This window comes from Myotis brandtii, unplaced genomic scaffold (assembly GCF_000412655.1).
Source record: "Myotis brandtii unplaced genomic scaffold, ASM41265v1 scaffold120, whole genome shotgun sequence".
Taxonomy (NCBI): Eukaryota; Metazoa; Chordata; class Mammalia; order Chiroptera; family Vespertilionidae; genus Myotis; species Myotis brandtii.
In genome coordinates, this window is record NW_005354174.1 from 4,251,713 (window position 1) to 4,273,647 (window position 21,935).

At 37.1% G+C, this 21,935-nt stretch overlaps 1 protein-coding gene across 7 annotated transcripts in view; it reads left to right on the forward strand.

Moving 5' to 3' along the window:
- Positions 1-21,935, forward strand: part of TANC2 (tetratricopeptide repeat, ankyrin repeat and coiled-coil containing 2) — a 215,324-nt gene that overhangs the window by 32,068 nt on the left and 161,321 nt on the right. For all 7 annotated transcript variants that reach the window (XM_005858613.2, XM_014532046.1, XM_005858615.2 and 4 more), the window contains exon 2: positions 3,491-3,562. In XM_005858613.2, the coding sequence (XP_005858675.2) occupies positions 3,491-3,562 (72 nt within the window). The remainder of the gene's footprint in view (positions 1-3,490; positions 3,563-21,935) is intronic.

A 21,935-nucleotide genomic window follows, 5' to 3' on the forward strand; every position in this document is an offset into this window, starting at 1 on the left:
CATCAGACATCCCTCTAGCAGCCCAGCAGCCCTCGGGGGATGTCCACTTGTCAGCGGGGAGCAGGCCTAAGCTGCAGTCGGACATCCTTAGCGCTGCTGAGGAGGCAGGAGAGGCTCCCACCACCACCACTGTACTGGCAGCCATCAGCCTGGCTTGTGGCTGAGCAGAGCTCCCCCTGTGGGAGCGCACTGACCACCAGGTGGCAGCTCCTGCATTGAGCGTCTGCCCCCTGGTGGTCAGTGTGTGTCATAGTGACCCGTCATTCTGCCGTTAGGGTCAATTTGCATATTACTCTTTTATTATATAGGATAGAGGCCTGGTGCATGGGTGGGGGCCGGCTGGTTTGCCCTGAAGGGTGTCCCGGATCAGGGTGGGGGTCCCGCTGGAGTGCCTGGCCAGCCTGGGAGAGGGGCTGATGGCTGTTTGCAGGCTGGCCACCAAATCATGTCTGTCCTTGTTGGCATTAAGTGTATACTATTCATATCTGAATAGTAAAACTTTAATACATATATGTGTGTGTGTGTGTGTATGTGTGTGTGTGTGTGTGTGTGTGTGTGTGTGTGTGTGTGTGTGTGTTTATTTTTCCTTCTAGTTGAAGAGTCTCTCCTCAGCCAGCCTTCCTGTGGTTCTGGGTGATGTCCGTTCCGTCTTTTAGTTGTATTTTTGAAGTGGTTGTTTGCGGCAGCAGTCTGCGGTGTTTACCTATGCCGCCATCTTGGTCTCTTCTCCATTCAGTTTTAATACCTCCCCACCCCTTCTATTAGGGTCATATATTTAAGTTCCTAAAGGAAGATTGAAGACAACTTCCAAAGTTGAACTCAGAAATCTAATCTAATATTTATTCTAGCTGAGAACACTAAAGATGGGTTTGAGCTGCCACATTTAAAGTCACTTAAGTTGTTTATTTTTCAACTATAATGTTTTGATCCTGAATTGAAAAGAATAAATCATTTAAAGTATCCCTTACTTACAGGAAAGAAAACATTTTTCTTGGAATTGTTTAGGCACTTTCCTATTAGACTTCCCCTAAGTTAAATTCCTTCATAGGAAATCATTAAATACTGAATATTCTCTATATGGTTGGTATTTCTTTACTAGGAATGTATTAGTGCTCTAATACACCTGAATGGAAAGCTGTCTATCCTATGTGGTAATTCTCCTATGACATTATTCATAACTCTTTGAAATAATGGGAATTTAAAAATCTATTAACAATGTTTCTCAGTATTAAAGATATGTTGTTTTATATTATTTGCTGGATTTAAGTCAGTAAGCTGATTAAAAAAACAGATATTCTCTGATGATTATCTCAAATCCAGGAAATCTCAGCTCTGATTTGAGAAGTTAGTACTTGGGTTGGACAGTCAGGTCTTTCCTTTATTATTTCTGTACATGTTACATCAGTGGGTTTTCCTCTCTTAAGTTCACAACACAGGGTGGAGCAAAAGTAAATTTATAGTTGTGAGTATGCGAAGTACAGAGTTTATTCTTGTATTATTATTTATTAATTATTCTATTATTTTCCATAAGAACAACTAACTTACTTTTACCCCACCCTGTATATTTGTAGTAAGTCTTTAATTCATGTTTGGTGAGTAAATTCTAACTTCACCGATATAGTCCTGCTATACCTTCTACACTCCCCAATGAGGAAATCTGTATTATGCAAATAACTTGACTTGCTCTGTATCTACATTGGCAGGTCTTATAGCCATTACATACTATAATCTCTCTGTTTTAAAACCTTCATTTAGTCTTAACTCTACAATCAATTGTATGTTTAATTCTTATTGCCAGTCCTTATTTTGATGTGTCTCTAGTCACTTTGATTGCCCAATGTTAGTCCTCTGTTAGACCTAGAAAGAGATCATGAGAACAATATTTCCTAAATTCTTGCATGTTGATAACAGTTTGTCATTACTCTTTATACTTAGGTAAATTTTATTTCATGGAAAATCTTCAGCTCAAATATGTCTTTGTGTATTTTCAATATATTATTCCATTTTCTTCTATTACTTTTTTCTTATAAATCATGTGATGTTTTGCCTAAATGCCCAAAGGATTTTTTCTCCTTTTTCCTTTAAAGTCCAGGAATTTTAATAGAAAATACCTTGGTGCATTGATCTAAGTTGATTGTCTCAAGTACACATGGTGTTCTTATAATATGTAATTTCACATATATATATGTATATGTTTGTGTGAGTATGTATACATGTATTTACACAGACATATAACCATATATATTACATAATGCATAGACATTTTTTTCCTGGGAAGCTTTCCTAAATTCTAGTTGTTATATTTGTCCATTTTTTTTACTTTGGTTTTCTTCTTTAGGGACTCTTATTTTTTATTCATATCTGGATCTTCTTTGTCTATTTCCAACATTTGTCATCTTGCAAATCCTTTTTAATGTTTCTTCTTTTAAAAATAATTTGTTAAAGATTTTCATTTTTTTACCTTCTGTCTTTTAAAGATTTTTTTGTTGTGTTTATTTGCTCTTGTGTTTCTTAATAGTTTAGTCTTCATTACTGAAATGATTTTTGTTTTATTTCTAATTCTTCCTTGGTTTCTGTCTTCTCATTTCTGAGTTTTTCTGATTCTGATTTACATTGCTCTTTTATGTATTATACTAGAGGCCTGGTGTTCGTGCACTGGTGGGGTCCCTCAGCCTGGCCTGTGCCCTCTCGCAGTCCGGGACACCTTGGGGGATGTTGGATAACCGGTTTTGGCCCGATCCCCGCAGGCCCGATCCAAACAGGAGGGAGCCTGATCCTGTGCATTGAGCGTCTGTCCCCTGGTGGTCAGTGCGCGTCATAGTGACAAGTCGACCAGTCATTCGGTCGCTTAGGCTTTTATATATATAGATAATAAGTATTCTTATCACTTATAAAACATGTAAATGTAATTTTTATTATAGTAAAACATATAGCCCTGGGGATTATTTGACATATTTTAGATCAGCTGTCGCCAACCTTTTTGACCTCATGGGCCACCAGTGGTCCATGGACCACTAGTTGGTGACCGCTGCGCCAAAGGTTTCCTTTAACCAGCGGTCGCCAGCCTTTCGGACCTCACGGACTACCAGTGGTCCGTGGACCACTGGTTGGCAACTGCTGCTTTAGATAAATAAGCAGCTGTAGTTAATTTAGGCATTGCTTTAAATCAAGGCTTCTAAATTGCAATTCTGTGAATGAACTTCAGAGTTGATAACATAGCTTTATTATATGCAAAGTAGAGTGTATATGTATGTGGATAAGGAAAGAATACCCTTTAAGAGGGGAGAATAAACTATCCCCACACACAAAAAAATTAAGGATAAGAACCTTTGGTTTATATAGGAAATATCCTCAAATATTTTAATGATTGAAATTATAAGAAATGAAAACAAATGATAGATATAGTAATTGTAAGATATAGGCAGAACCAGAGTCTATATTACATCAATTTTATTATCTATTTACTTATGTTTTTTCTAATTTTATGCAGATGGAGGGAGCGAGGAACCACCGGATCGAAGACAGTCAAGTGTAGACTCTCGCCAAAGTCGCTCTGGGCAAGGTAAATTAAAAAGAAAAGATATCAGCTATACCTTCCTAGTACTTAATCTGAGGACTGGGGTTTTCGCTGGGTCTAGTTTAAATATTCTAGGGTTTTAATTGTTACAGTCTTAAGGTTCTATATTCCAATAAATTTAATTTAAAACAGTTGTATATGATATCATTTGTTAAAGGTAAATGAAAAATAATCTCATGTCATTTTTAAATGATATTAAGGTTTTAAGTAATTTTGGAGCATTGTGGTATATGTTTGGGTAACACTTATGGAATATAACCAGAAGTAAATTTTTAAAAAATATATTTTTACTGCTTTCAGGGAGGGAGGAAGGGACGGGGAGAGAGAGAGAGAGAGAGAGAGAGAGAGAGAGAGAGAGAAAGAGAAACATCAATGATGAGAGAGAATCATTGAACGCCTGCTTCCTGCAGTTTTTCCCATTGGGGATCAAGCCTGAAATCTGATCATGTGCCCTGACCAGGAATTGAACTGCAACCTCCTGGTTCATAGGTCGACGTTCAACCACTGAGCCAAGCCAGCTGGGCCAGAAGTAAATGTTTAACAGTAACATTTGTTAGGGTATCATCACACTGGCTTTTAAAAATTTGGTCAATGCTATATTTGTAGTCTTAGCTCTCTCAAAAGAGGTGGCTTTTGTTTATAATTACTGTCTTAAATTAGGATCTTCTTATTTTCTTTTTCTGTTTAAAATTTATTATCATAGGCTTTTAATTGTTTTTTGTTTTTTGGGGTTTTTTTAAGTGACAGCTTTCAAACTAGGTTAAAATGTGATGTACCAGTGAAATTTTTAGATAGGCCTTCCCTTGATTACCTTATTTAAAACTAAAGGACTGGTACACAAATTCATGCACAGGTGGGGTCCCTAGGCCTGTCCAGCGATCAGGGCCAATTAGGTCTGGTCCGATCAGGGCCTGCCAGATAGGGGGAGGGATCGCGGGAGGTTGGCCAGCCTGGTGGAGGGACCGCGAGAGATTGGCTGCCGGCCCCAAGGAGGGAACTGGCCCTCAGCCCCCCTGGGAATGGGGCTATGTCTGCTGCCACCCACCCCCGGTTCCCCGTCCCAGCCCAGGGCCTGAAGGGCCTGGTGGGGTTGGGAGAGGAGGCGATGGTTGTGGGCCAGGTGTGGGAGGAACAGATGCCAGATGCGGATGTTGCCATCGGTGCCCTGCCACCGCACGGTTCCCTGCCTTGCCCCCTCCTCCTTCCCTCGCCGCCACTGCTGCAGGCAGGCGGCCCTCAGGGAAGGGAGAGGATAGGAGCAAGACAAACTCTTGTGTCAGGGCTGACTTTCAATAGATTGCAGTGAGGAAGCTGCTCTGCCAAGTACGAAACCCCAACCCAGAAGCAGGTTGTCTACGAATGGTTTAGCATCAGGGGCTCATAGTGGCTGGCTGGCTGGGGGAGGGACCGCGGGTGGTTGGCCGGTGGGAGTGCACTGACCACCAGGGGGCAGCTTCTGCATTGAGCGTCTGCCCCCTGGTGGTCAGTGCGCATCATAGCGACTGGTCGATCAGTCGTTCTGGTTGATCAGTCGTTCTGGTTGTTTGGTCATAACGGTCGCTTAGGCTTTTATAGATATAGATATAGATTACACGAGTGGCACTCCCACTCTCTTTTTTATTCATAATACTTATATCCTTTGTATTTATTTTATTTTCTATGTCCAAAACTAGAATGAATGTTCCATGATTGCAGAGATTTTGTCTGATTTGTTCATTGCTGTATTTTCAGTGCCAAGAATAAGTTTCTGGTATATAGTAATTACTGAAAAAAAATCTTGTTGAATGAATGAAGTGATCTTGTAAGAGAATGAGAATTAAGAACCTAAATATATTACAGAATTTTAGGCAGTCATTACTGAGTTTGATTTTTTAGAAACTCTTTACTTACAAATAAAACAAAGCACACATTTACAAATGTATGGTGTTTTAATCCTATAAAAGCTCTTTGTCATAATCCTGTTCCCTTTTTCTTCAATTTCATTCTTCCCAAGTTTTGGACTTGTATTATTTTTATAAAATAGTTTGTTGCAGAATAAAAAGAGGAATAATTTATGCAGGTTGATTTGGAAATTTTAACTTACACTATTACTTAATTCTTTTGAGGAATCTGACTAAAAAGGAAGATGTAAATGTAGTCATCAGAGGTTTCTTCAGGAAGCAGCTCAGCTAGATCACTCCATATATCAAAGCTCCCAGTCAGCCTTTGAGGCCTTTTCTCCTAAATATGAGCAGCTAATGAAAGATTACTAGATATTTTTAAAAATCCTCTTAAAAATGGAGATTAAAATAAACATAATAAAGCAACTTGGAGAGAACAGAAATTTTACAGAGGAAAATAACTGAACCATTATTAACATCCTCAGGGAAATAAGAGAAAATAATACAGCCACGAAACAAGGAGGAGGTACTATAAAAGAATAATATTCTGATTTTTAAAAGAGGCTTTCACCATTAACATTCTGATAGAGATCAAAAGCTATCAGTAGTAATAGGAAATTAATGTTGAAGAAATCTCTGAAAAAGTTGAGCAAAAAAAAGATTATAGAAAAGAAGTGAAGAGTTAAGAAACTTACAGAACCAGTCCAGGAAATTTCAATTTTCAAATAATAGTTGTTTCCAAAAGAAAGAACAGGGAAATGGGAAATAAATCATCAATAAAATTATTCAAAAAAATTTTCTTGAACTTGAGGTTCCTAGTTTAGTACAGTGGATGAATATAAACACCAACAAAAATACAGTGTGGTGAAATTTCAAATTACTGGGCCAAACAGATTTTTCATGCTTCCAGAGAGGGGAAAAACTTGTTATATACAAAGTAACAGGAATCAATTAGCTTTGGCCCTGTCAGTGGTAGCATTATAAAACTGAATGAAAATGAAACATCATTTTCAAAATTTTGAAGGAAAATAATTTCAACCTTAGTATTCCATATGCATCAAAACTATTGATCAGATATAAGAATAAAATTGAGATGTTTTAAGACATATAAGGTTTTTGTGTGTGTGTGTGTGTTTTGCCTTCCTTTTCTAGGAATCTGTTGGAGGATGTAATCCATCAAAATGAAAAAGTCAGCCAAATTAAAGGAATGGGTTACAGGGAATAGGAAATTTAACAAAGGAGAAAGTGAAGAACTCTTCAGGATAACAATGAAAAAACAGGGACAGAGGGCAACCAGACCAGATTAGAGTAGGTTAGAAGCCCCCAGAAGACTCTTTTTCAGGAAATGAGATCGATAGAAACCTGATGTATTTAACTATCTTTAGGAAATTTTTAGGCAAAGGCTCAGGTTTGAATTGGTGATAAATATATAAAATAATAAGTGAAAAAATTGTAAACTCAGTGGAAAACAGTGTGTAGTAAAGGAGATGTTATAATAAGTCCAGTCCTTGGGACATGGTGTGGGATAGCTGATGTCCATGCCATTTACCTCCAATAGTAAACCTTATCAGTTTACTCCACTTCGGTGTAATATTTTCATTATTTGATTTGGACTATTATGGTTAAGAAGCAGCTCTAAAGCAGGGACAGCATATCTGGCCTGTGTGGCCTGTTTTTGTACATTTGATAAATTTTTTTTTTTTTTGCTAAGACAGTTTTCATTTTAAAAAAAAATATATTTTTATTGATTTCAGAGAGGAAGGGTGAGGGAGAGAGAGATAGAAACATCAATGATGAGAAGAGAATCATGATCAGCTGCCTCTTGCACGCCCCTACTGGGGATCGAGCCCGCAACCCAGGCATGTGCCCTTGACTGGAATCAAACCCGGGACCCTTCAGTCCACAGTCAGATGCTATATCCACTGAGCCAAACCAGCTAGAGCGGGCTTTCATTATTTTTGCATCCGTGTTCATCTGGGATGTTGACCTTAAGTTTTTTTGTCTTATAATGTGTCTGATTTTGTTATCAGGGTATTGCTGGCCTCACAGAATTAGTTGAAAGTTGAGGAATATTTCCTCCTTTTCAATTTCCTGGAATATTTTGTATAGAATTGCTATCACTTTATTCCTCTTTGTGGGAAAGTTTTAAAATACAAATTGAATTTCTTTAATAAATATAGGGCTATTTGCATTATCTATTTCTTGAGTGACCTTTTAAAATCTGGAGAATCTTGGGGGGATGATATTCAAAATATTTAATAATGAGTATGCCATAAATATCAACCAACCAGAGCAGATGCCAGTCTAACTAATTTTATGTATTTATTTGTAATGTATCTTTGTTGTTGAAAGTATTACAGGTATCGCCCCTTTTTCTCCATTGACTCTTCTCACTCCCCCAGGCCTTTACCACATTATTGTCTGTGTCCATGGGTTATGCATATATGCATATATGTTCTTTGGTTAATCCAACTGATATGCCTGTGTAGGCGCATAATGCATGATAAACTGCCCTACCTGATTGTGAATACAGTTTCTGTTTAATGTCTCTTCTCCAATAATAATATTAAACATGTAAGGTAAGGTGTCTGGTGAGGTGTCTTATCTTTTGAGTATGAGTGCTTTTTCCTGTGTGTTAATTAGCTAGATCCGCTTCTGATCCGTCTTTCGAGTATGATGGATTCTGACTTAAACATACCCACCCACACTCACCACTCTGCTTTAGGGGCAGAGACCTCTCATGTCTTCTGTTTATCAAATGTAGGAGATGGGAGATGGCCTGACTACTTAGACTGAATCAGGTCCCACCCCTCTTATTCAGATTGCTGCCCCTTGGCCCTTCCTGTTCCTTGTATCTTTTGCTTCTGTGCTTAAAACAGACTGGGAACACTCTCATCTTTCACAGTTTATCCTCCTGTGCATACTCAGGGCTATAATTTTTTCAGTCCAATTGCATCTAGTTTCTGTTTTCCATGGATTTCTCTTTTATTACTTTTTGTTTTGTTTTATAATGCTTTAAGAATTTGTTCTCTTTAAAATACATTTTCTGTTATTTCCACATAACCTATATTATATATTTTTGCTATTTTAGTCTGAACTGCCATCATTTTTTCCTTTACTACTATAATAGTGTCCTAACTTATTTTCTTTTTTAAAAAAAATATTTTTATTGACTTTAGAGAGAGAGGGAGGAAGGGAGAGGGAGAGAGAGAGAAACATCAATGATGAGAGAGAATCATGGATAGGCTATCTCCTGCACGTCCCACACTAGGGACATGCACTCTGGGCATGTGCTCTGACCAGGAATCGAGCCCTGACCTCCTGGTTCACAGGTTGACGCTCAACCACTCAGCCATGCCGGCCGGGCCTAACTTATTTTCATTCTTGCCAACATATAGTCTGTTGTCTATTTGATAGCTATAGTGCTCTTATTAAAACAAATCAAATCATTTCCCCAAACTTGAAAAAAAATTCTCCAGTGGTTTCCTATCACATTCAGAATAAACTCCAAAGTCTTTATGATTCCTTACATGATCCTGTTGCCCTTTTCCTAATACTCTCTTTGTCCTAAACAATCCCTCCATTATCAGTTCTGTTTAATCTATGCTGGCCTTTTTGCTTAAACATGTTTTGAGTGTTTTCTTTGCAAGGCCTGTACACTTGCTCTTTCTTGACTAAATAGCTATAGATTTCTGTTTATGTGAAAGAGGCCTTCTCTGACCATCTACCTAAATACCTGGCCATAACATTCATAGGATCTATCACTACCTAAAATTAATTATTTATTTACTTGTTTATTGTCTCAACTACAAGAAAATGTTTCATTTGAGCAGAGACTTTGTCTTGTTCACCACTATATCCTAGAACACTTGCATATAAAAATTTGTCCGTATGTACTCAATGGAAGAATGAACAAATGTCTAGCACTTACTGTGCTTGGGAAAGTATGTGGATGTGCCGAGGCCACATATTGATCCGATGTGCACTTCTATTAGTTATGTCACTGGAAAAGTAAAGCAGTGTGAGAAATATGTTGAATATAAGTAGTTTGTCAGACTATCAACTCTCTATTGACTTGTATACAAATAAGGCTCTTGAAATATGACTGTAAAACTGATGTGCCAATTTAACCCTAGTATGGCCTTCTAAGCTTGGATGGATATTTTCTGCTTTCCAGTATAGTATATTATATGTAATTGTATTGTATTATTTACTATATTTGGTCCTATTTGTTGGGTTTCTGGTTTTCAGGAGTTTATTCACAGTAGGATCTTTGCATCCTGCATTTAGGCTATCAAATTGATAAAGGAAGCTTATCAATTCTAGGAATTCTGGTTCTGTATTTTTGGGAATCATGGATTACATCATAAGAATTGGTGGTTGTTTTTTTGTTGTTGTACTATCTCCATTTTTTGCATCAAATAATTTTTTCATTGGAGATCAGCTATATATAAACTTAATTTTTTAGTTCTAGGTATTAAATAAGTGCATGAGCCAGTGTAATATGGTGTAAACCAAATTTTTATTTACTTTTGCAAAAATCACATTGTGCAGGCATTAGGCTCTGATATACAAGGTGTATTAGTGTAATAATGCCCACGACCAACTCATACTGGAAGACTGAGAAACTGTACCATGTTTGGCTTTGCATGAGTCCCATTATTTAGAGCCCATTTCTTTGATAAGTACATTCTGGTGAATCTATAGTATTAATGTACTAAATTGTCAAATATGCTGTCTTCTGATTCTTTTTATTTCCTTTAAATATGTAAAATATTTAGTAGATGAGATGTTCATGCTCTTGAAAAATACACTAATTATTCTTCAGTTTGGTAAGTTACAAAGATTTTTTTTTTATTAAGCCAGCAGTGTTTTGTTATATAGAATGATAAGGAAAAATATTTCATTATTCAGTATATAATTTATCTCAGTGTAAGAGTATTTCTGGAATAGGGGCATCACTAATGCACAAAATTATTTTGTTGTTTTAGTAGTTATCATTATGATAAAAATTATTTAACTTTCAACATAGTTTGCTTTAGGAATAAAGAAAATAAACATAACATGTAATAATATATATGTGCTGGCACTAGGCTGGATGGTTTCACATCATCCTCATTTATTTCTCAGAGTAGTACTGTGAAGGTATTATTTTCAGTAGGAAATAATCAGGCTTTATACTGATATACACCCCAGATTTCATTCATATGAGCCTTGTTAGTAGCATGTATTTAGAATCTTTTTATTCTAATTCTTAAAATACAAATTTGTTTATTGATGGTTGGATAAGAATTGAAAGACCTGACCTTAAGTGACAAGCACATTAAGTGCCATTATTTCTAGTCCTATATTTCTTCAGACATTTAACTTCTTGTTGACTCTTCTTTGTGTAACACTTCTTTTTCCATAAAATTAAACTTGAAATTGGCCCTCTTCAGCAGTCACCAACCAGTGGTCCGTGAGGTCCGAAAGGTTGGCGACTGCTGCTCTAGCTAACAATTTCTTGTTATCTTGGGGTGCTAGGGTTGTGTCACTGAGCTCATACTGGCCTATGCAAGGATATAGTGGTGTGTGTGTGTATTAGCTTGAATATTTTAAAAAATAAAACACAATTTTTGTTCTGTTCTCCCCCAATTAACAGTGTAAAGTAGCCATATCTCCAGAGACATACTTAAATTCTAATTTCTTGAAGTCTGTATAATGGTCCATAGCACAACTAAGCCATTATTAGGTCAACTATTTCCTCATCTATGAGTGTTCATATTTTCAAAGTGATTCATAATACTATATTTAGTAATATCTTAAACTCTTGGAATATGCAGCCCCAAGCACATTTTGTGTCAGAACATATTGAGTGTCTTACTTAGTATTATAATTGGCCTAGTTAACACTAGAAGCCTGGTAGAAGCCACTCCTTGCTTGTCCATATTTATGAAAGAAATGGAATAAAAGCATAGCAGCTAGAAAGGTTCAAAAATATATGTTGGACATCTAGAAAGATTTTGATTTATTATATCTTATCTGAATTTTTCTGCAAGAGATAAAACCTCTTTGAAAAACATTATAAATTTTATTTAAATTTTTTTTATTGATTTCAGAGAGGAAGGGAGAGGGATAGAGAGAAACATCAATGATGAGAGAATCATTGATCAGCTGCCTCCTGCACACCCACTACTGGGAATCGAGCCTGCAAACTAGGCATGTGCCCTTGACCGGAATTGAACCTGGGACCCTTCGTCTGCAGGCTGAAGCTCTATCCACTGAGCCAAACCAGCTAGGGCAAAAACTTTATAAATTTTAATGAAGATTCATAAACAGTTGGATAACAAAGGATGAGGAAGGAACCTATTAATAAAGCCTTGGGTAAAATTATTATTGAGTGAATACATTTGTTTTCTTTCTTTCATTTGAGGAGCAGTTTGAATTTAATAAATTTTATTCCAATGAGAGATTGAAGAGCTGATTCCCACAAGGGGGCAGACTGAGACAACCTGAAAAACTTCATACTATAAACAATATTTATTTTAAATTCATAGTTGATTTATTAAGAAGGAAGGGGAAACCACCAGGGTCTAGAAATGAGTGGAGAGATAACTGGCTGACCATCCCTTGAATGGTACCATATGTTGGTGGCTTCCACCTACCTCTTTCCCAGTGCATGCAACATTCATGGACTGTTGGCAGGTTGGTAACTCAGCTGTGGCTATCGTCAGATTTGCCTCGGTGAGTGGAAATCCATATTACCAAGCCCCTGTATAAATTCCATCCCTATTACCATGACCTCTTTGTTAATGAGCCCATTGGTCAAGCATAGAGTGGTTGGGTAAAGATACTGGCTGAGTCCTCCAAACAAAGCATCTTATTTACTGGGTTAGTATGCATCTAATCTGCAGAGTTTGCTATTTGGTAAGTATTCACATGGGACACAAGTTATATCATACTCTTTGCCCTTTCAAAGAGGTCTACCAATACACCTCATTTTCAGATTTTCTTGTCACTGGTTTTCTAATTATTCATTTTTTAATTATTCATATCACTAAACACTGTCCATGAGTTAGTGTAGAACTAGTACCTCTGTCCTCTCTCCTTGCAGGCAAAATGAATAACTTAGGTACCCTGTTAACATTTTTGCCAAGAAGGGTTTTTCTTCACCACTATCCTTTAGGACCCCCCTAGAGTAGGATTGTAGTGTTGTTGTCATCCTCATGTTGTTTTGCAGAGCTATCAGTAAACAAACATGATTACCCCACCCTCCACCCACCACCCAGTGAGATGGTCACAGAGAATTCTTCATGAAATCAAATATGTCCAGATCGAGAGAAAAGGAGCAATATAGCAGAAGTAGGAACCTTGAGCATCTAGGCCACTTGCCATACAAGTTATTTATGCCTTCAGGACCTGCTCAAGCCTGATCTTATGTACACTTCTTTCTTTTAAAAATGAAGTGCTGCAGTATACACCAATCATATTGCTTTGTTGGTTCAACAATACTTAGTTCATGGTGGGCTGCCCAGGTCACATGGTAACATAGTGGCCCAAGGTCAAGCATTCATTCTAAGGCTCTGTGGTAAGCCAAAAACTATTTTTCAAAAAAGGACAATAGTTACTTGCACGGGATAACATAGTTTTAAAATAAAATACTAGAGGTCTGCCCTGAGAGCCAACTAAATTTCTGTAATAAGCACCATACAAGATTCCCGTTCGCCACGGATACTTCAAGCAACATTGGATCTGGTGGGTTATACTACCCAAGTGTCAAAGCAGCTTTCACAGCAGCCCATACTTGTTTCCAAGCCTTCTCTTGTTCTGGGCCTTTCTCACACTCAACAGTCTTGGTCAATGGTTCATAGTTTCATATACTGATATATATGAGGTACAAGTTGCTTCAGAAGTTCAAGTACATCTTTATCATTAGTGAGAGAGAGTAGGGGCAGCAACTTCTTCACTTTGGAAAGCCTATTGCTCAAGACTGTAAGGCTCACCGAAAGTTCACTGATGGGGAAGACCTCTGAATTTTTGTGGGATTTATTTCCCACCCTCTGACATGCATGTATTTTAACCACAATATCTAGATCAGTTGCTGCTTCCTGTTCACCAAGTCTAATCAGCATGAAATTATCATTGTAGTAGATCAGCATGGTGGCTTATGGGATGGAAATGCAGTTAAGGTCCCTGTGGATTAGATTCTTACCTAGAGCAGGAGAATTAATAGGAGGTAGGGCAGTTAAAATGTGTAGCTAACTCTGACAGCTGAATGCATACTGCTTATGATGATCTCATTCTCAAGTCAATAAATGCAAACTAGGTGTCAGGGATATGTTGATTTGCTTTAGCAACAAAACCACATTTAAAACAGTAGCAGCAGCAGGAATCAAACCTGAATAAGTTATAAAAATTCACTGTCATTCTCTGTCTTCTACATAGATCATACAGACAAATTGAGTGGGGATATGGTAAGAGTTATTACCCTTGGATCTTCCCAGTGTTTAGTGATTGGACCAGACTTTTTACCTTATACTCTAGAGACTGAATTTGATTTTGGATATGGGTATGGAACTTTACTCTGCAATACAGTAGTCAGTCATTGGCTACATGTGGCTGTTGAATACTTGAAATGTGACTAGTGTGAAGGAAAATGTGTTGTATGTGTAAAATATATACCAGATTTTGAGATTTTTCTATCTCTGTTCTTTTCAAGAATGTTTGCCTTTATTTATTGAAGCATTTTTCTAATAGTTGCTTTAAGTTCTTTGTTTTATTATTATAATATCTGTGTAATCTCAGGAATGACATCTTTTTATGGATTTTTTCCTTCTCAAGTTGAAATTTTCCTGTTGGATCATACACCATATAATTTTGGATTATATCTTGGACATTTTGAATATGACAGTATGAGACCCTGGGTTTTATTTAAAACCTAAGGAGAATGTTGAGTGTGTATGTGTCAGTTGCCAGTCAACTAGATTATGTTCACGACAAAGGTTCCTAACTATTTTCTAGGGCCTGTGGTCCCAATGTGTCAGTTCAGTTTTCTAAGCACTTGCAGTAGTACTCCTTAGTTCAGTTCCACATATGTGATCCATTATCGATTCTGGGATCAAAGTGGTGGTATATCTTGTTGCTGTATTCTCAAAGCCTGTGGTATATTGTTTAGGACCAGATCCATGCATGCAGAGCTCAGAGATGGTACCAGAAGTTCATACTCAACTTGATGGGATTGTTTTCTTTGCTATCCCACCTCATCCCAATCTCACCAACACATTACAGTAGGGTTTACTCTTGATGTTTTGTACATTCTGTTGATTTTGAGAAATGTATGATGATGTGTATCTACCATTATAGTATACAGAATAGTTTCACTGGCCTACAAATCCTCCCTCTACACCAGCGGTTCTCAACCTGTGGGTCGCGACCCCTGTGGGGGCCGAACGACTCTTTCACAGGGGTCGCCTAAGACCATCGGAAAACACATATATAATTACATATTGTTTTTGTGATTAATCACTATGCTTTAATTATATTCAATTGGTAACAGTGAAATTGGGGGTCACCACAACATGAGGAACTATATTAAAGGGTCACGGCATTAGGAAGGTTGAGAACCACTGCTCTACACTCTGTTCATCCTTCCCTTCCCTCAGTCCCTGGAAACCACTGATCTTTTTACTGTTTCCATAGTTTTGCATTTTCCAAAATGTCATACAGTTGGAATTGTACAATATGTACCTTTTTCTGATTGGCAGCTTTTACTTAGTAATATACATTTAAGGTTCCTCCATGTCTTTTCATGGTGTGATAAGCTCATTTCTTTTTAGCACTGAATAATATTACATTGTCTAGATGCATTACAGTTTATTTATCCATTCACTTAGTGAAGGAATTCTTGGTTGCTTCCAAGTTTGACAGTAATGAGTAAAGCTGCAATAAACACCCATGTGCAGTTTTTTGTGTGGCTATAAGTTCAACTCATTTGGGTAAATACCAAGGAGCAGGATTGCTGGATTATAAGGTAAGAGTATGTTTAGTTTTGTAAGAAATTGCCAAACTGTCTTCTGAAGTACATTGTCCATTTTACATTCCTACTGGCAATGAATGAGAGTTCCTTTTGTTTCACATCCTTGTCAGCATTTGGTGTGGTCAGTGTTTTAGATTTTGACTATTCTAATAGGTGTGTAGGGGTATCTCATTATTGTTTTCATTTGCAATTTAATGGTATATAATGTTGAATATCTTTTCATATGTTTATTGCCATCTATATACCTTCCTTTGCCTGTGTTTTACATTTTCTTGTTGAGTTTGTGTATTTTGGGTAACAGCTCTTTATCAGATGTGTCTTTTGCAAATATTTTCTCCCAGTCTGAAGTTTTTCTTATTTTCTTGACAGTGTTTTTCACACAGAAGTTTTAATGTTAATGAAGTCTAGCGTATCAGTTATTTCTTTCATGGATCATGCCTTTAGGGTTATATCTAAAAAGCCTTTGCCATATCCAAGGTCACTGAGATTTTCTCCTAGGAGTTTTATAGTATCACATATTTTTAGGTATATGATCCATTCTGAGTTAATTTTTTTTGAGGGGTATAAGGTTTGTTTTTAGATTCTTTTTTTAAAAAAATGTGGATGTTCAGTTGTCCCTGAGCTATTTGTTGAAAAGGCTGTCTTTTCTGCATGTATTTCCTCTTTGCTACTTTGTCAAAGATGAGTTAACTATATGTGGGCCCATTTCTAGGCTTTGTATTCTATTCCATTGATCTATTTGTTTATTCTTTTTCACAGTATCACACTGTTTGATTACTGTAGCTTTATAGTATGTCTTGAAGTTTAGTATTGTCAGTCCTCTGTTTTTGTTCTTCCCCTTCAAATATTGAGTTGGCTATTCTGGTTCCTTGACTCTCCATATAGACATTAGAATTAGTTTGTTGGTATCAGCAAAAATAACTTCCTGGGATTTAATTCCGATTGCTCTGTTAGGTTAGTTTGGAAAGAGCTGACATTTTGACAGTTTTGATTCTTCCTATCCATGAATATGAACTCTCTCCATCTACTTATATATTTGATTTCTTTCATCAGAGTTTTATCGTTTTTCTGATATGGATATTGTACATTTTTTTAGAATTATATGTAAGTATTTTATTTTTAAAATTTGTAGCCTGGTCCAGCCAGTGTGACTCAGTGGTTGAGCGTCGACCTAGGAAACAGAAGGTCACGGTTTGATTCCTGATCAGGGCACATGCCCGGGTTGTGGGCTTGATCCCCAGTAGGGAGCGTGCAGGAGGCAGCTGATCAATGATTCTCTCTCATCATTAATGTTTCTATCTCTCTCTCCTTCTCTGAAATCAATAAGAAAATATATATTTTTAAAAAAATTCATAGCCCGAATTTAAACATTCCTATCGTATCTGGGTCTGCTTCTGATGTATGTTCTGTCTCTTCAAAGTGTTGTTGTTTTTTTTGTTTTTGTTTTTACCTTTGAGTATGCCTTGTAAGTTTCTGCTGAAAAGTGGACAACATGTACTGGGTAATATAAACTGTGGTAAATAGTAATGTAAATGTAAGGTGGGGGAGGAAAAGCATCCTATAGTCCTATGATTAGGTCTCAGTCTTTTGGTAAGCCTATGTCCCTGGACTGTGAACTTCTTTGGTGCTTCTCAGTTGGGAGGTTGTTTTGTTTTTGTTTGTTTGTTTTTTTGTCCCTCTTGGGAAACGAAGTGAGCTCTGTGCATCCTTTCAAGGGTTTATATTTGCATTCAGTGGGTGAGTAAAGGTAAAATATGCTTGTTCTATCTTTCCTGGAACTGGAACCTAGTCAAGTTTTTCAATATCAAATCCTTGCTGGTACTTGTTAAACACTCATACTCTTTGTTTCTTTGTATTAATTCTGTTATGTAAAATTAGGGAAATTTTTGGGCTGAAGGCTTTCCCACATTGTATATATTTAAAAGGTTCCTCTCCAGTGTGAATTTTTGTATTTCTATAAAGGTGAAAGGGATCATTGAAGCCTTTCTCACATTCATTACACATAAAAAGTTTCTCTTCTCTGTGTGTTCCCTTTTTCCCCATGGGATGAGTGACTTCTGATAACTTATCCATAGTCACTGCATTCATATAATTCCTAACCAGGATCATCTCATGTGTTCAGTAAGGTTAAATAAAGTTCCTTTCAAAGAGTTTTCTGAATTCATTATAGATATAGTGTTTCTCTCTTGTGTGTATTCACATAGATATTGTGAGCTTAATGTTCCTCCTGAAGGCATTTTCTCAGTCATTGCATTTGTAGAGTTTCTTCCCAGTGTGGATCAATGCTCTGGTGAATAGTAAACTGAGTGATTCAGCTGTAGGCTTTCCCATAAGACTTTGTGTTCATAGATTGTCTTCCCAGTATGTATTCTCTTGTGCACCACAAGACTAGAGATGTTCCTGAAGAATTTTCCACACTTTTTACCTTAATAAAGTTTGTCTTCAGTGTGAGATCTCATGTACATTTTGGGGATGAAAATAGCCTAGATGCTTTCTTGCTATGAAATTATTTAAAGAGTTTCCCTTCATTTTTAAATCTCCCATGTCTGTAACAGGAATAATAGTTACTGAAGGCTTTCTTACAATTCATACATTCATGATTTTCTCTCCTCTGTGATTTCTCTCCTACAAAATAAGATTAGTATTCCCTCTAAAGGGCTTTTTCACATAGGTTACATTCATAACATATATGTCACTAAGATTCCCTTTTACTTGTATCTCATTGATACAGACATTGTAAGGAAAAGCTGAGTTTTCCCTCTCTGATGCCTGCTTTCACTGCTTTTTTTCAACTGTGTTGGGAGATCCTAGCCAGTGCATTCAAGCCTCTGTAAGAAAAGATGTTCTTTCTGTGTTGAGATCATGATCATGAGAAGAAAACACCAATAGGATACATAGGTGGAAGGGTCAGCTCTGGGCCTCCACAGAAGACTAGAGGCCTGGGTCAGCTAAACCATCCCTATCCTCCCAGAGCCCAGGTTTCAATCAGACTGAGGGGCAAAAACAGTAAACAAGGCAGATAAAATACCTATTGTTAATGATGCTTTCATTGTAGAGCAGTGATTTTCAGCCAGTGTGCCACAAGAATTTTTAAAACATGCAGTCCCCGGCTATTTCAGGGGCACTGACCTCTTTTTCCTTATTGTCAAATAAAAAATAGCAACAGCCAACATAACAATAGCTGTCCAGTGTGAATGAATCAAAAGTATACCTATTTTTTATATCAGATAGGAAAAAGTATATTTTTTGGTGTACTGCAGAATTTTAGTAATTAGTTTATGTGTACCATGAAATGAAAAAGGTTGAAAATTGCTGCTTTAACTTTTGAGTTTGCTTAACTCATTTTTTTTTTTCTAGCAGCTTTTTCGTAGATTCCTTAGAATTTTCTACATAGGCATTCATGCTGTCTGACTACATGATCCTATACTAGCCTGATCCTACATGATCCTTCTCTTAGCCTGTTTCCTGCCTGATAGATCGACTTATGAGAATATCACCAACTCACAGAGTGGTATAAGCCTTGATTTAAAAGAACATTTGTAATAATGTAGGCAAAACCTCTTTGTTTCTGAAATATGTAAGAGCTCTTGACTTTAGGAGTTAGTTTATCACCATGCTATGTTTTGTTTTGTTTTTCTGTGTACGTTTTAAAAATAAACTTTTATTGAAGTATGACATGTAAATTGAAAAATTTGCAAATCGTGTATGGTTCAATAAATTATGCTGGGGGGTTTGTTTTATGTGTTACTTGTGGTTATTTACATAACTTGAAATATTAGAATGTAGTTCTTTAGAATAGGCATTGCTTTAGGATAAAGAATTTTTAAATTAACTTGAACTTTAATCCTATATAATAAAGTGGCAATATGCAAATTGACTGTCGTGCCCTCACACAAGATGGCCACCACAAGATGGCCAGCAGGGGAGAGCAGATAGGGGCAACCAGGCCAGCAGGGGAGGGCAGTTAGGGGTGACCGGGCTGGCAGGGGAGGGCAGTTGGGGGTGACCAGGCCGGCAGGGGAGCAGTTAGGTGTCGATCAAGCTGGCAGGGGAGTGATTAGGGGGCAATCAGGCAGGCAGGCAGGTGAGCAGTTGGAAGCCAGCCGTCCCGGATTGTGAGAGGGATGTCTGACTGCTGTGGGATCGGGCCCTAAACCAGCAGTCGGACATCCCCCGAGGGGTCCCAGATTGGAGAGGGTGCAGGCTTGGCTGATGGACACCCCCCCACACACACATACCCAGAGCACGAATTTCGTGAACCAGGCTTCTAGTATCTAATAATCATCTGTATTAAATATAAGACAGTGATGACTGAAATTTTATTGACTCATAATTACTAATATTTCATTTTTTAATCCTTACCTGAGATTTTTATTATTATTATTATTATTATTATTATTGATTTTAGAGAGAGAGGAAGCGGGGGCGAGAGAGAAAGAGAAACATTGGTTGACAGAGAAACATCGATTGGTTGCCTTCTGTATGTGCCCTGAGTTGAATCCACCATCTTTTGGTATACAGGATGATTCTCCAACTAGCTGAGCTACTTGGCTAGGGCGGGCCCTAATATTTCTTTATTGTCCATGTACTTGCTGTTTCTGTGCTTTCTTAGATCAGTTTTTGAATGTCTAATCACAATGTGTCCAACATAACTGAATATTTTCTGTCAAAGTAGCAGTTTATATTTTTCTGCCATTACCTCCATCACCTTATTTCAGTAACTTCTGTTTGGTTGATTGAAGCAAGAAAAGTGGTAGTAAAAAGAAAGGTAGGAAATAAAGATTATGTAATTTGGGTTACCAATAAATATTCTCTTATATGCTTAGTAAATTGGATTCCCAATTTTTTACTTCCTTCCTGTTATAAAATTATATATTCATTTCTTTTGCTATGTAATTTTTTAGTATTTCTCACTAAAGTGTGCCAGGTGGAATGTGAGTGAACAGAGGCCTTAAATATGCTCCTCTGACTTGACTTGGCCTTCTGCACTGTTGTGACCTACCATAGAGAAGAATAGCATTCCCTATGTAATTACTGACCCTTCAGTGAGTAGGCCCAAAATCAAAGACACATCAGAGTAGTTCTGAACCTGATAGCCCAATCTAGATCAGCTGATCCACAGTCATTCTGCAGACTTCATGAACATAAAGATAATGTTGTTGTGGAGACTACTGACATTTTGAGATTGCTGTTTACCCAAGAAAGATTGACTAATTCAGTCCAATTATGTGAATGCTTCCCAGTACTTTTCTTTAGTTAAAACATACATTTTTTAGATTTTTTTCCTTCCCTATAGCTACAGTGAGTTCAAGCACAATTTATAGGACAGAGAAGATGAAGGAAAATATTTTTAAGCAGAAAAGTAAACTAGGACATCCAGATTGGACTAATTGCAATATTATTCCTTAAGGAGTATTATTAGATTCTAAAATTATCATCCAAGTTTTAACTTGGAACATTTCAAGTGAAAAGAGGTGCTTCACTCACTTGTACAGAAGGCAACCAATTGATGTTTCTCACTCACATCAATGTTTCTCTCTCTCTCTCTCTCTCTCTCTCTCTCTCTCTCTCTTCCTTCCCCTCTCTCTAAAAATCAGTAAAAACGTATACTCGGGTGAGAATTAAAAAAACAACAACACCTAGTGCAGTGGTTCTCAGCCTTCTGGCCCTTTAAATACAGTTCTTCATGTTGTGACCCAACCATAAAATTATTTTCATTGCTACTTCATAACTGTAATGTTGCTACTGTTATGAATCGTAATGTAAATATCTGATATGCAGGATGGTCTTAGGCGATCCCTGTGAAAGGGTCGTTCGACCGCCAAAGGGGTCGCGACCCACAGGTTGAGAACCACTGACCTAGTGGGTTTAAAGCAATATCTCATTGTGGCTTTGATTTGCATTTCTGTAATGACTAAATAATGTTGAATATCTTTTAATGTTGAGTGCTTATTCCCAATTTGTAGATCTTCTTCATTCCTTTGAAGGTCTTTTCAAGTCCTTTGCCTATTTTTAAATTGTATTGTTTGTCTTTTTATTGTTAAGTTGTAGGAGTTCTTTATATATTCTGAATTCTAGACACTTATCAGATACATGATTTGCAAATATATTCTATCATTCTGAGGGTTTTTCACTCTCTTGATAGTGCCCTTGATGCACAAATATTTTATTTTCCAGTTTATTAATTCTATCTAATCTCTTGTTCAGTCCATCTATTAAGTTTTTGTTTTCATAATTTTAAGTCATTGCTGAAATTCTATACTTTTATTTTTCTCAAATATTAAGCATACCTTTTTTTAAAAAACATGCAACATGATACAGATTTGCTGCTGCTGTTGTTGTTAATCCTTACCCAAGGATACTTTTCCATGGACTTTTAGAGAGAGTGAAGGGAGGGAGAGAGACACACAGAGAGAAACATCCATGTGAGAGAGACCCATCAATTGGTTGCCTCCTGCGTGCA